This window comes from Penicillium nucicola (assembly GCF_028828085.1).
Source record: "Penicillium nucicola strain IBT 29836 chromosome Unknown utg000009l, whole genome shotgun sequence".
NCBI classification, from domain to species: Eukaryota; Fungi; Ascomycota; class Eurotiomycetes; order Eurotiales; family Aspergillaceae; genus Penicillium; species Penicillium nucicola.
The window spans coordinates 432,065-444,972 of record NW_026643133.1 but is presented as its reverse complement, the minus strand read 5'-3'; the positions used below and the strand labels follow the sequence as shown (position 1 = coordinate 444,972).

The following is a 12,908-nucleotide window of genomic DNA, read 5'->3' as shown; positions in this document are numbered from 1 at the left end:
CGAGTTTATTAAACATGCCAAGGCTACGTTTCGGGCCAGCGGATTCCGTAGAGAGGTCACAACCGCGAAACCAGTCAACGTCTGGCAGAACTAAGGGCTCTCCAATCTTTGCAGCATCGCAGACCTCGTTGGGGCGAACATCCACCCCTTTTTTAACGCTGATGTTGCGGCCGCCAACGCTGGACAGTTTGTCTCATCTCAAATCAGCCGACTTGAAGAAATTTGTGGTAATCTGAAAGTGGTCAATCTAGAGACGGGATGGCCGAACGCCGGAGATCAAAACGGTGCCGTGGTTCCGGGAATCATGGAGCAGAATACCGCCGTCAATGCCACTGCTGAAGCGGCAGGCTCAAAGTCTGTCTTCTTCTCGTGGATCAACGATCCGTGGAAATCACCGGGAAACTTTGACGCAGAGCAGCACTGGGGGTGCGCGGATGTGTTCCAGGAAAATATAGAACCGGACTAGTGGTAGTCACATGTTGCGGGGGACGTCCTCTTCAACCAGCCATCTTTGTAGAAGCTAAGCAGTAATTGTTTGGCGGTTGTAGCCCAGGTAGGTAGAGTAAGATAGAATAGAGCTACTGAGGTTGGTAGGGCGCTGTTAGGACTCGTTCAAATCAGGCGAGGGGAACTGCCTCCTTGGAGGGGGTCTGTGGATGTGGGGAAGTCAGGTAATCAACTACCTTTGTGACCTCCCCGTCTCTACTGACTGTGTTCTCATACCCATGCTAGCGGTTTGGTGGGAGATCCGCTTGATTAAAAGGCTCGGTGTGTATACAAAGTGGGAGATATGCTACAATGATGGTCAATTCTGGAAAAGAATACTCGGTACTAGCGCATTAAAAAAAAGAATTGAAACATCTCGCTATGCCCTGAAATTAAAGCTCAATTGATGCTTGCTGTATTTTGACAGACCAGGTAGAATATCAGAGAATTTCCAACAGAGGTAGTGTAACCTACGAGAAAAGAATAGAGACTGTTGAATCTATGGGCGCCTCTGACATGAATCGAAATTTGTCTTACCATTCTTTGTTAGCCTACCCGTGTCATATTGCTAAAGACCAATTATCTGATGTGACTGTCTTTCACAAAGTAGTCACCATCTAGCAATGAAATTCCGATGCTCGGGGATGAGAAATGCGACTTGTTTCATGAAGAACTACCAAACGACGCGTATAGCATCTTTTTCACTTATGTGTCGATCTCTCACGTCGAACGTTTGATTACCTTACGAAATGGCAGGCTCGTGAGACCGCAACCCAATGTATCGTGTAATTTTTACTTGAAATTGAACCATCCATGTCGCGACAGCGACGCAGATTTGGAGTATCTCCATTCACTTCATTGCATCTAGTACTATTGTAACCTTTGAGAATTCCCACTTTGCATCCTTCAGCACTCGGTAAGACCAGTGTTAGTTGCTGCTTTTCGCTTCCGACTGGCTATTTTGGCTCCCTTCTGGGTAGCAGGATGTGCAAAAATGATTGCAGCGTCCTGACGATTGTGCAGGACACTTCCATCCGGGCGAAGTCTTCTCTCAGACATTGGTGGGGCCCACCACTGAAGGGAAAGAGACCCCCGCCAATCTTAGCAAGTTCGCCGCTCTCCCATCGCTCGAGACTGGATTTATACGCGTCATGGCTATAGAGGTTCTTCTTCCTCGAATTTACATACTGTGGAAAATAAACCAGTTTACCTTTTCTTACCAACATTGGCTGATCTCCCTCTGTGCTGCGCCCCTGTTGGTAGAATGGTGGTCCGCACCGCTTCGCGGTTGTTGAGCGGTACAGTCGATCTGGGTATTGTACTGTATGTAACAATTGGCAACGAACTGGCTTTGTACTACGATCAATGCATGGTTATATTCTTTGATTGTAACATACTACCGATGGATTTAAATTAAAATACCTAAGGAACATTTCGGTGCTGTGATATTTGTTGAAACATTGTTGAAACATAAGATGTCTAATAGCAGAAGATAAACAGCCTATGCCAGAGAGGTGTTCAAGTCTGATCTCTCTCTTAATGAGAGAGAGATCCTATATAAAGGAGAGGAAATCTCTTAATGATCTAACCTCATGATGGACTGATCTGCGCTGATAGACACATTCCTGATAAATCTGGTATAAACTGTCTATTCATGCATGGATCTCAACAAACATGAAGGTATTAATGTATGTATGGAAAGCCAGGTTTGCATGAAATATTTATCTTCAAACTCGACTCGAAGCATTGAATAAAACCCAAACACTGCAAACACACGATTGAAGATTCTCAACAATTGAACCTTTGATATTTTTCTTGTGCTACGAAGAAAACAGTCATACAAGATGGACGGTACAAGTTCTAACGACTGGCGGCACAACGATGCCGTACTTCCCATTACTAAAGTTTTGAAGCCTGAGCAAGACTAACGATGCCGTACTTGTCATAGCTAAAGTCTTGAAGGCTGGGCAGGACTTCAACCATACTATCGTACAGGGACACTGCTCTTCTAACCTGTCCCGTATGTACGGCACCCGTGCTGAACGATATCGCATCATTTCTTCCAATGTCGTATTGATCTGCCAACTCCGGATGCGGTACCCAAACCACTCTCATGCCGGCACGCCTCGCAGCTTCTACCCCAACCGGGCTGTCCTCGAACACCAAGCATTGATCTGGTTGTATCGCCTCATCAGGACCACGAGTCATGTTAAGCGACTGCAACGCCGTCAAGTAAATATCGGGCGCGGGCTTCGCCCGACCGGGAGGGACTCTGGGATCATCACCCAATATCATGTTTTCTTGTCGGAAATATCCAAGGAATCCTTGAATCTCCTCTTGCGAAACTTTGATTTGAAACATTTCATGCGTCGTGCTAGACGCTAAAGAAAGCAGCATACGTTCGCCAGAAAAGGCACTGTACGCGCGACTGAGGTTCAACAAAAGTTCGCGAGCCCCATGCATTGGCTGGCAAGCGAGGAAACACTCCTGCGATTCTTTTGTGTATTCTGCCGTGAATTCTTCACGAGATATAGACAATTTCGCCCAATCATGGAATATATCCCCATTGGTCGAATCCGGAACCCCCGTGAGCTGGGCACGAACCTTAGAGGTAAGACGTGGCCTACCGTACCTTGCAAGTATCGCGTTCACACAGTCCGCGTTCAAGTCTTCCTTGTTGATCAAAAGACCGTCCAAGTTAAAGATGCACGCACGAGTGTCCCATTCACCGACTGTTGATAATCCGCCCGACATCTTGTGTTTACGAAGAAAATTACAATGGGGGAGGACCTGCCCTCCTTGTATACTGTTGCCATTTTATACTGTTGAAATCACGCTCAATTACTACTTATTCCACGTGATTACTCGTCCTAATCAGGTCTCTTTATGTCCCAAAAATACTGCCTGTCCTCCGACTGTACCTCTTTGTCTAAATCCAGTTGTCACTGTATTGAAGTATTGAATAAAAATATAAATTCAACAAAGATAAAAAGGAGCACGACTACAGATTTTGACCGCTCGGTTTTAAGAGCTGAATATGATTTTTAATTTTGACGCACTATAGAGTCTCCAAGTACAATAAGTAGTGGTACTTAAATCACAATGAAGAAACACAAGAATCTAGTAAGGACATGTAATGTTTCAAAAATTCCTCAGAATGACAAGAATATTGATTTCTATTTTATGGCTACGCCATCCTTCTTCTGTTATCGTCCCGATCAAGTATGGAATGGCCGTTCTGGCGCCCAATTATTAGGCGGCGGCATCGCGAGTGATTCTCTTAGCCATCCTCTAAGCTAAATCATTCACCTCAGTCGTTGCAATAGGAAGGAAATTCTAAGGTATCTCCGAAACTTCGGAAATATACTGTACTATCTCAGTACATTACCTGTTATATGACGTCGTGCCTGACTCGTAAAGTAAATTGGAATAAGTACCGGCGCGCACATGATGGACGCGGATTTCCAGATAGTTTGCTATGATGATATATATGTTTTACTGCTTTAGCGAGTTCTCTATGCTTACTTCCGTAATGCCGTTGCATGAAGTAGAAAGCGGAAAGGTAATAGGAAATGAACATGTAAGAGTTAAAAATTAAAGATTTCGTTAGATTGACGTGGAAGCAGAAGAAAAATAAAAGAAAAAAAAATAAAAGAAGAAAAGAAATGAAGAAAAGAAGAAATGAAGAAATGAAGAAATGAAGAAAAAGAAAGGAAAAGAAGAGGAGGGGAAAAAAGTGAAATAAAAAAATATGTAATACAAGACGTAAAAGGAAATAATAATACCAAATTAAATCAAAACAAAGACAGAACAAAAAAGGACTAATAAATAGAAAATAGAAAAATATAACCAAATTTGGACACAGAAAAATAACAAAGAATCTCGTGGAGCAAAGCGGTTTTCTTAGGACCCACTTCGTATTGGATATCTCGTCTAGTGGATGTACCATGGAAAGCTGTTATATGGACGTAGAAGATGGACTCAGACTCGTATAGAAGGGTAATTGGGTAGGGCTTCGTGTTAAGGAAATATGATGATATTATAAATATCTCGAAGCTTAAAATGTAAACCAGTAGAGTAGGAATACGCTCGGAATTTCTAATAGGGGGCGGAACGGGTAACGCAACGCGGCCCCACCTGTGTAAATCAAATGGCTTTTTGTCGATGTCGGGAGACGAGAAGAAGTTGAATCAATGCGTTTTGTAGATGTGTACTTTGCATGAGAGCCAGTGTAACCCCATATGTCGACAGTTTTCTTAAGGCTTGAAGATACGGTACCCGTAGTGCTTGTGGCCAAAGGCATAGACGAAGAAGTCTTTCCTCTGCTATTTGTAGCTGAGTGGGATCGGATCGTCGACGTAGCATTGGTCACTCCGTCACAATAGAAGAGGAATTGTTGGAATTCCGGAAGAGCTGAGCTCGAAGTTCGCACCACCGAGCCGGACTCGACGCATGACTTGCAAGCACGATGCGACACCTGAAATGGAGAATCCGGCGAGCATAGCTCGTGGGTCTTCGTGATAGACTCGGCTGCCTCCATCGCATTGTTACACGAGTCATAGCATTTCCCTGGGATCTTGACAGCCCATTCTCGTTGCGCATTTGCACGCAAGTCGGGAAACTCGAAAATGTCGTACCCAAGACCAAATTTGAGAGGGCTCAAGTTGATAAATCCCTGGGCCACGGTGTAACGGATCTGGTTGGAGGACGTTGTCCACCCTTGCGAGGAATCTTTGGGGAGTGGAGGGCTTGGAATGCATTCATCAGGGGCACAGTAATAGGTATCCGCTGGTACTCCAGCCTCAAAATTACATTCTCCGTTTGCCGTTTTTTTGGATGGACTGCAGAGAGAATGTGGCGGACAGCCCCATGTGTAGTCACGAGGTGGTCGGGATATCGGGGTATACGTGGGATTGACGACTCTAGGTGGACAGATGGAAAGCGATGGCCCTGGTCACATTAATCACCATAATCTCGGTCTTCCCTGGGTCTGTACTTACGGACGGAAGAAGATGCAGAAGATACGACATCACTGGGACTGTTAGTCTGGTATTGAGTATCGTGAGAGTCAGAGGGCCTGGGTACGAGACTGGCGGGGTTGACAGATGTCTCGTTGGAAGTTTGACTGGTGATTGCCCCAGGTTCGCCAGTGTGGGACTTGGTGGCAGTTTGGCCCACGTATGTTGTGTCGCTGAGAAGGGACGACCCCGTTTTGTCAGCCAGTGACGGCTCAGGCTCTCTCTCGGTGTGCTGGCCCTCCAGACGCACAGATGTTGAGGAAAACATGTCGGTGGTGCGGATAACTGTAACCGTCGTCGAGAGACTATGTTGCTGGCTCTCGGTGACGGTTGTATCGACCACGGTGGTGACTGTTACAACGAGTGCGGAGTTCCCGAACAAGCTTGGGCTCGACAGCCCTGTGACATCTGACGATGTGGAAAGGTCGGCAGAAGACGTCATTATTGGTTTTGTAATTGTCGTATCGCTTGGGACTGACGTTGTTATCCCGCTAGTTAGATAACTGGTGTCATGGACCGTGATCATGCTATATTGAATGGAGGTGCTTGGAGACTGGGCGAGAGAGCTTGCATCGGGCGTAGACTCCGTCCACGAAGTCGATTGGACTGTCGGTGATATTTCCACTTGCGAGCCGCCGGTCGCACTAGTGTCAATTCCAGTATTTGTGGAGACCATGGTCGTCGAACTGTGAACAGACACCGCTGAAGATGTAGGGATAACTTCAGTCTTCGTGATGATGGACACATCGCTGGAAGATGACGTCTTCAGGCCGGTCAGCGTCGTGGTTGATGGTACTGTAGTCCAGCGTGTTGCATAGCTAGTGTCGTGGATAGTCACTGTGGTGTATTGCAACGACAGGCTAACATTCTGTGTAGGATCACTTGTCGTCTCAATCCCGGAACTAGTGCTCACGCCTAGTGTAGAAGATAAGGCAGGGGAAGAGCTGGCAGTCAGCGTGATAAAGCTCACCACTGTGGTGATGCTCCAGTCCGTCACAGTAGAGACATCGCCTATAGTTGTTTTAGAAGAGTCTGGTATGCTGCTTGTGACTGGGAGGTCCGTCGATGTGGATTGAAACTCTGTGCTAGTTCGCGACGCTGTAACCTGTGGAGAGGAGCTTTCTAGCAACGAACTTGTCGTCTGGGCCTCTTTGGTACTACTGGGTGTGCTCAATGTAGTCTCTGTACATGTACAGTCGGTGGTATCCGTGGACGTGGAGGTGACAGTGATAGTGATCATGCGCTTTCCAAGTCGGGATGTAATTCGCTCTGTTGTCACTCCGACCCGTCCCATCTGACAGGAGGGCGCTGTTTGACTAGAAAGCGAGTCGGACGCCTCAGAAGCCACCAGTAAACGAATGCAGTAGATGCACAGAAGAACGAGCGACAGATGCAGACTCCGCATTGTATATGGCAACAAGAGATTTCAAAAGGGGGACGGGACGAGGAGGATATCAAGAAGAAACTTCATCGTGGTCTATTGCTTCTTTATAGTTGCTATCTAGTGTTATGCTATCGTTGTAGATAATTCACTGGAACAGAGTTTCGATTCAGTCAAGGAAACTGAGAAGGCAATCCTATTGGAAAGGTCTCAGTCCCCGCTTGGGCCATGATACGTAGATCCACAAGTCGAAAGATCCCAAGAAGTTGATGCGTACACCAAAGCGACTCGCTGGTGAGTGGATTTCTCATTGGTGCCGCCACACTGGTGCTTGAGATCCACTCATGTCTCAATGTAGGGGATAGGTGTTTCTGGTTAGATAAAAAGCCGCCATGAGTGAGTTTTTATCGAGTCAAGAACACTACAACTATCTATCTCAACAAAGCCCATCTTTTAATTTCGAACATTTATCAGTAGCCCGCACGTCTCTTGGCTTTTTGGTCAGTATGGACGCTAAGGCCGAGCTTTGCCTTCGAGACCAAATCTTTGAATCGACTGCCACTGCATTGGACGTAATAAACGAGATGAGTTCAAGTGGGCTTAATGAGCTTAATACTCTTGAAGGAGGCCTGCGATCACTTTGAGATACGTTACTCGGTGCCTACCACGTTGTCACTCCAGAGATCGACCCATTCTATTATCTGTCTCCGGCTCTGCAATTGTCTAAAAACGCCTTGTTTGGGTGACCATATACGTGGTTTAAAAGGACATATGGCGTTGGAATGTAGCCCCGGAGAATTTCAGAAGGCCCTTGAAGTGTCATGCCATCCACTTGGCACGTTTATGACTGTCATTCAATGGTCATCAGTCATTCTTTCGGCAGGTGTGATAAGTACACTATAAGAATTTGGCTAGTGCGCCCGGCAAAAATGGCGATAAAACTAAAGTCGATGTATGGCGTGCGTCTCCAGTGCTATTCGTGACCTTGGGAAGCATTAAGCCCATCTCAATACTAGCGACGGAGCCGTGCCTTTGGTCTCCTTTAGCTCATATTCAAGAACCTTGAACACCACAACGGACTCTAGGAAGTAGCCCTCCGCATGATACAGCATAGATTGGCATATATATTTTCTCTTCCGTTCCGTTGGCTAACATCGAACCAGGGTGTAGTAGTCACATATAAGAAATGCGATGGCGATGGTTTCTCGAAATCCAAAATATACTCGGCTGTCAGATCAACTTGGAGAAAGCAGATATAATGTTGTGTTGCGTTGATTATTATGATGCTATCACAGACGGTCAACCAAAGTGTAAATATCGACATCAATTCAATGTACCTTTGTTCCGAATGATCATCGGCAATCTTTGACAACCTAGTCGCTAACGCTTCGCAGACCATCTGCGCAAAACATGTATCTGATATCACCGGCCTACCGTTCTCTAGGGTTTGAAATCGTGCCTTCGCCTCCAGAATTGCAACGTGGTTGTTGACCAGGCTGAAACCACCCCCTGGTTTTTCCCGTCGTAGACAAAGTCCACCATCATCGGTCGCAATCACCACTTGCTCTGTAAGCACAGTGGAAGCAGATAATCTAGTCTTGGCGTCTCTAAAGTCCACGACAGCGGTGTTTAGGGGGTTTTCTTGAGGCGGAGCAAAATAGAGTATATGTCGGATCACGCACGACGCAAGTCGCAGAGTGTCGTCTTCCGGTGTAACTCCCAAACAATGGTCCTTAAGGTCAAAGTAGCCCAGCGAAGAACTTTGAGAGCCATCGTAGGAATCATCATGCGGTGGACTACTCGACCCAACTTGAATCCCTCCGGAGTCGACAAAGTCTCCCTGACAGGTATATCGTCGCGGTCGCTTTGCCGGCCTCATTTCAGCGCTATCAGCAGGCGGATTTTCCGATCGCTGATTAAGGGCATAGACGCCTCGACGCTCCGGGTTGCCCTTAAATGTAGCCAACGCCGCCCAAACTTGAGCTAACGAAGTGCTACAAGTGGCCATCCGCACAAGATAGTGCTCGCTTTGAGACATGAGGGACAAGTCGGGCCCCCGTAGAAATGATTTGATCTCAGTAGACGCTGACTGTAAATCAGATGATAAGCTAAAGTTTGACAATATGGGAAGCAAGTTAGGCTGGGGGCCTCGCCGAATTACACGACAAGCAAAAAGATGATCCCGTCCCCAAGAACTGGCAGCTTCATCTAAATCAAGGAATTGTTTGCCTTTTTCTGCGTTGTAACGATTCCAGGCGGACTCAGAGTTGACACTGTTGAAATAAGATATTGATGACATTTTATGTACGAAGTTGCGCTTCAATTCCCGCGGAATCCTGGAGAACGTTATCTAAGGCGGTCAGAAAACGCACTAGGCGGTCGGAATTTTGCCATTCACAATAGATTGACTAATATGTTCATGGTCAAACCCCTACTTTGTTGGGCTTGAGGCAAGCTCACAATGAGTTCAAATAGCACGACAACCTCCCTCCATGATCTTGTGTGTAACCATTTCCGGCACTTGAGGAACCCATTACTGTGGACCTCGCGTCATCTCAGGCTGATAGGGTGTCGATTCGGAGACATCAACACTGCCTCTGTTCACCCGCAAAGGTCTCGAGAAGCTAACAAAAGGGGTGGAGAGGGTTGTTACCACGAATCAAAAGATGTTCATGCTATTGCTACGAATCTTTCAGGGGATAAGAAGCGTCAGTGTCTTGTCAAGGTTCTAACAGGCGGAGCGCGCGTCTTTACCACCCCTAGGTATGACTCTCCAGAAGGGCTACTTGCGAAGCAGCTAACCAACTCTGAATAGAAAAGGACCTTTCTTTCACTTCCAATGTCGCCCTATCCATCGCCCAGACTACCTAATCTTCCACCGTCGTGAACCCTTTTTTCCTAGATCCTCAACCCCGTTAGTGGGTTATGTCCACTACACAAAGATTGGACGAGATCGCACGCGATATTTAAAGCATTCGAGAGCCACAACAACAGCCCCAACAGAATGGAGCGAAGATCCATATTTTTTGTGCCATCTATTAGCGCTCGCGCAGCTTCAGGAGCAGATGTCGCTATCGACATCACCCAAGGTGTTCACATTTACGGTTCGTCCTCGCAGACTGATTCTATTCCAACTCACTAATCCTCTTCCAGTCACGCCTACTCATCACGAACGTACTCGATTCGGAGTATATTTTCCTTTTCGAAGCTCAAATTTCTCGCGAGCTTCTAGATGGGCTGCGAGATCTGAAAATTGCCGTTCACCCCATAACATGGCCCACAATACGACGAAAACGAATTCCCTTCCAACCATACAGCACCTTCCCCTCTCGACTTATGGCTGAACTGGTCGCCTACTGTGAGCCCTTCTCTCCCCGCCAAAAGAGACCACGCGAACAAGAAAAGCAAGGAGCTTTGAAAAGAAGACGCATAAACTCCTCGTCGGTGGAAAAAGTAGGCGATTGCCAGTCAGTGAACTAATGCGCCAATATTTCTATACGGGCGCATATTAAATATATTGGACCAGTTTTTCTCCATTCACGCCATGCATACTCTCACAAAGAGCCAGTCGATAAATAAGCCTCTGTGTGAATGCCACCGCATATTGTGACGATGTATCTTCCAATAACACTTTGATGTTTGACGCCCGACCAGGAATTCTTTTGGGAACATCATGTTCAGCAAGTTATCAAGCGAGCAAGTGGAAATACCATTGCGACCTAGCAACAAGGACCGAATCATACGGCTCGTGTCTCCACAAGATCAGAATCATGTCGCGCCCTGACCTTGATCTCAGACCGAGAAGCGGCTGCTAGCAATATTCGGAGCCGGTGTCGGCCGACTTCATGGATTGCTATGTCTTTGAATACCGCTTTTTGTTGATGGCCACTATCCATGACGGTCTTGGGTGATGGGGTCAATGATCTGCAGAGTCCTTTCAAATATTTAAGTCCTCGATCGTCGCACAAAAAAATATTCAGTGCAAAATCCTCTCGCTGCATGCCTCTACGCCTCGAAACTTCCCTGGCATATTGTTGACCTCATTTCACCATTGGCTAATATTTACTTGTCTTAACTTAGGCCACGTGCGGGTATATTAAGTTCAACATATTGTATGCATCATCTTTGGACATGCTGACTTCAACGGTCTGTTTCGCTCAAACATCTGTTCCGAAATGGTAGATTTAAGTTGATCTGCGTTAGTGGTGAAAATTTTCTCTCCACTAGAGCATCCCTTCTCGCTCATCTTCACACTTTGGTCATCTTGAAATTTGTTGTAGCAAAAGCAAATCTAAGACGTGTGATTCGCTCCCTTTAGGATTCTGCTCGGTTCTTCACATCTCTATGCTCTCTCGATACTACTAGGACTCTCGGTTACGTCTGCTAATGCTCTTTTATTACTGCGCTTTAGCCCCCTCTTGGAACACGCCTATCGCTCCACCCTCGATCAGAGTATTCCTATGTCTTTGTCAGTCGCTGAATTTCTTGAGCCATGGACTGTAGATACAGAGGAACTCCGCGACACACTTGCCGACTCGGCTCGATCTATCTCCGTTGACAGGCGCTACGAAGTCCTGGGACAGACTCAATCATGGCACTCGTTCTACTCCCACGATATTCACTCTGCGCCCATCCTTCGTCATTCTTTAGGAACGGAATTTATCCCCCAATGGCAGGCATGGATATCGGACGTTGCCCGCGTTATATATTCTGAAAGAATGCTGGAAAATCTGTACTCCAGTACATTAATTACTCGTGTGAATATCGCTCTTCAGCAAGCAATTCCACCAGGGGATCATCGCATTACCATCATAACGTGCCCGGGTGCTTTTGATAGTCATGATCCTGATGTGAAAGGTGGTAAAAGGACCGTTATACTGCCCGACTGGATTGCTTTAGAAGGAGAATACAATCCGCACGATGATAGTTTCCCGAACCTAGAGGAACTTGCATTACTTGGGAAGGTCGTTGCAGTTGGGGATACAAAACTGGTCAGCCAGCGATTAGCTTCTAGTGGAGTGGATGAAAAGGCCAAGGACACTATTGCAGGTACGCATTCGTGCCACCGGAGTTACCTGGCTCAGGTACAACACTACGCAAAGATGCTCCGTACACGGTTTGGGTTCGTTCTCACAAATAAAGAATTGGTGCTGGCGCAATTCCTGCGCGAAGACGAACCTGCACCACGACTTTATGATCAACGTGGGCTAAGGTCATCAACGGGACCCCCACTACACCCAGGCCTTTCATCGGATTTCCAGAGCTCTGGTGCGGAGGAAATGAATGAGGCGCCAGTCGATGAACTGAGCCCGTTTTATCTTTCTCAGCCGAAGAGACGGCATGACAGCAGTGATAATCCAACCCTGTCACGGCGTTCCCCTGCTCCCGTCGACCCTTCGGAAGATCAGAATATTGACGGGTTGCCTTCGACCCCATCAGCGCCTCCCAGAGTAATTGACGATCTGCCGTCAAGTCCTCCTAGGGCTTCTCGAGCCGTGGAACAACCTATGACTAGAAAGCTAGTATTGACACCTGGTCAACATGCCCCTCAATCTTCACCTCCAATACATGTTACAACCAGTCCCATTCAACCAACGAGCGGGTTAGTGGACTCCTCCTTTGGATTTTTTTCATCCGAGCCAAGCTTTCCCCAGTCGAGCGGTACACCATACCTATCATCAGAACGTGACCATGACATAGGAAAGGTCTTGGTCAAAAGCTTCAGAATTCCAAATCCATGCGACAAGGATGGAGTCCAGATAACAAAGGGCTTACACCCCGCAAAAGCTCTATCTGTAATGTTGATGCACGCCTCCTCCGTCGGTGCACTGGGAAGGCGGATAGGAAAGGACGAAGTACCATTTGGAGGGCAGTTACGCGAAGATGAACAATAAATCCAACATTCAATCAAAGATCCGTAACCACCCCTTGGATAGGCTCTTTTAGCTCGCTGTTCTGTTTCTCCTGTTCATCGAGCGCCAATTTGCCTTCCTAGTCACAAGGATAATCAGGTTCAACTAAAG

General features: G+C 46.8%; 5 protein-coding genes across 5 annotated transcripts; 3 read left to right on the top strand and 2 right to left on the bottom strand.

Moving 5' to 3' along the window:
* Positions 1–14: 14 nt before the first annotated feature.
* N7511_008469 (CAZyme family GH17) lies at positions 15–466 on the top strand (the record flags this gene model as incomplete). The annotated part of the gene is made up of 2 exons (XM_057130846.1): positions 15–55; positions 115–466. The coding sequence occupies 2 exons, from the start codon at positions 15–17 to the stop codon at positions 464–466; spliced, it is 393 nt and encodes a 130-aa protein (XP_056981577.1).
* Positions 467–2,385: 1,919 nt separating this feature from the next.
* N7511_008468 (putative HAD superfamily hydrolase) lies at positions 2,386–3,240 on the bottom strand (the record flags this gene model as incomplete). The annotated part of the gene is made up of 1 exon (XM_057130845.1): positions 2,386–3,240. The coding sequence occupies one exon, from the start codon at positions 3,238–3,240 to the stop codon at positions 2,386–2,388; it is 855 nt and encodes a 284-aa protein (XP_056981576.1).
* A 5,018-nt stretch (positions 3,241–8,258) lies between these two features.
* Positions 8,259–8,923, bottom strand: N7511_008467 (uncharacterized protein; the record flags this gene model as incomplete). The annotated part of the gene is made up of 2 exons (XM_057130844.1): positions 8,259–8,284; positions 8,320–8,923. The coding sequence occupies 2 exons, from the start codon at positions 8,921–8,923 to the stop codon at positions 8,259–8,261; spliced, it is 630 nt and encodes a 209-aa protein (XP_056981575.1).
* Positions 8,924–9,806: 883 nt separating this feature from the next.
* N7511_008466 (uncharacterized protein) lies at positions 9,807–10,365 on the top strand (the record flags this gene model as incomplete). The annotated part of the gene is made up of 2 exons (XM_057130843.1): positions 9,807–9,974; positions 10,039–10,365. Coding segments are annotated over 2 exons (495 nt in total), but the record flags the coding sequence as incomplete, so codon positions are not given.
* A 980-nt stretch (positions 10,366–11,345) lies between these two features.
* On the top strand, positions 11,346–12,779 carry N7511_008465 (uncharacterized protein; the record flags this gene model as incomplete). Its single annotated transcript, XM_057130842.1, has 1 exon — positions 11,346–12,779. The coding sequence occupies one exon, from the start codon at positions 11,346–11,348 to the stop codon at positions 12,777–12,779; it is 1,434 nt and encodes a 477-aa protein (XP_056981573.1).
* Positions 12,780–12,908: the final 129 nt, after the last annotated feature.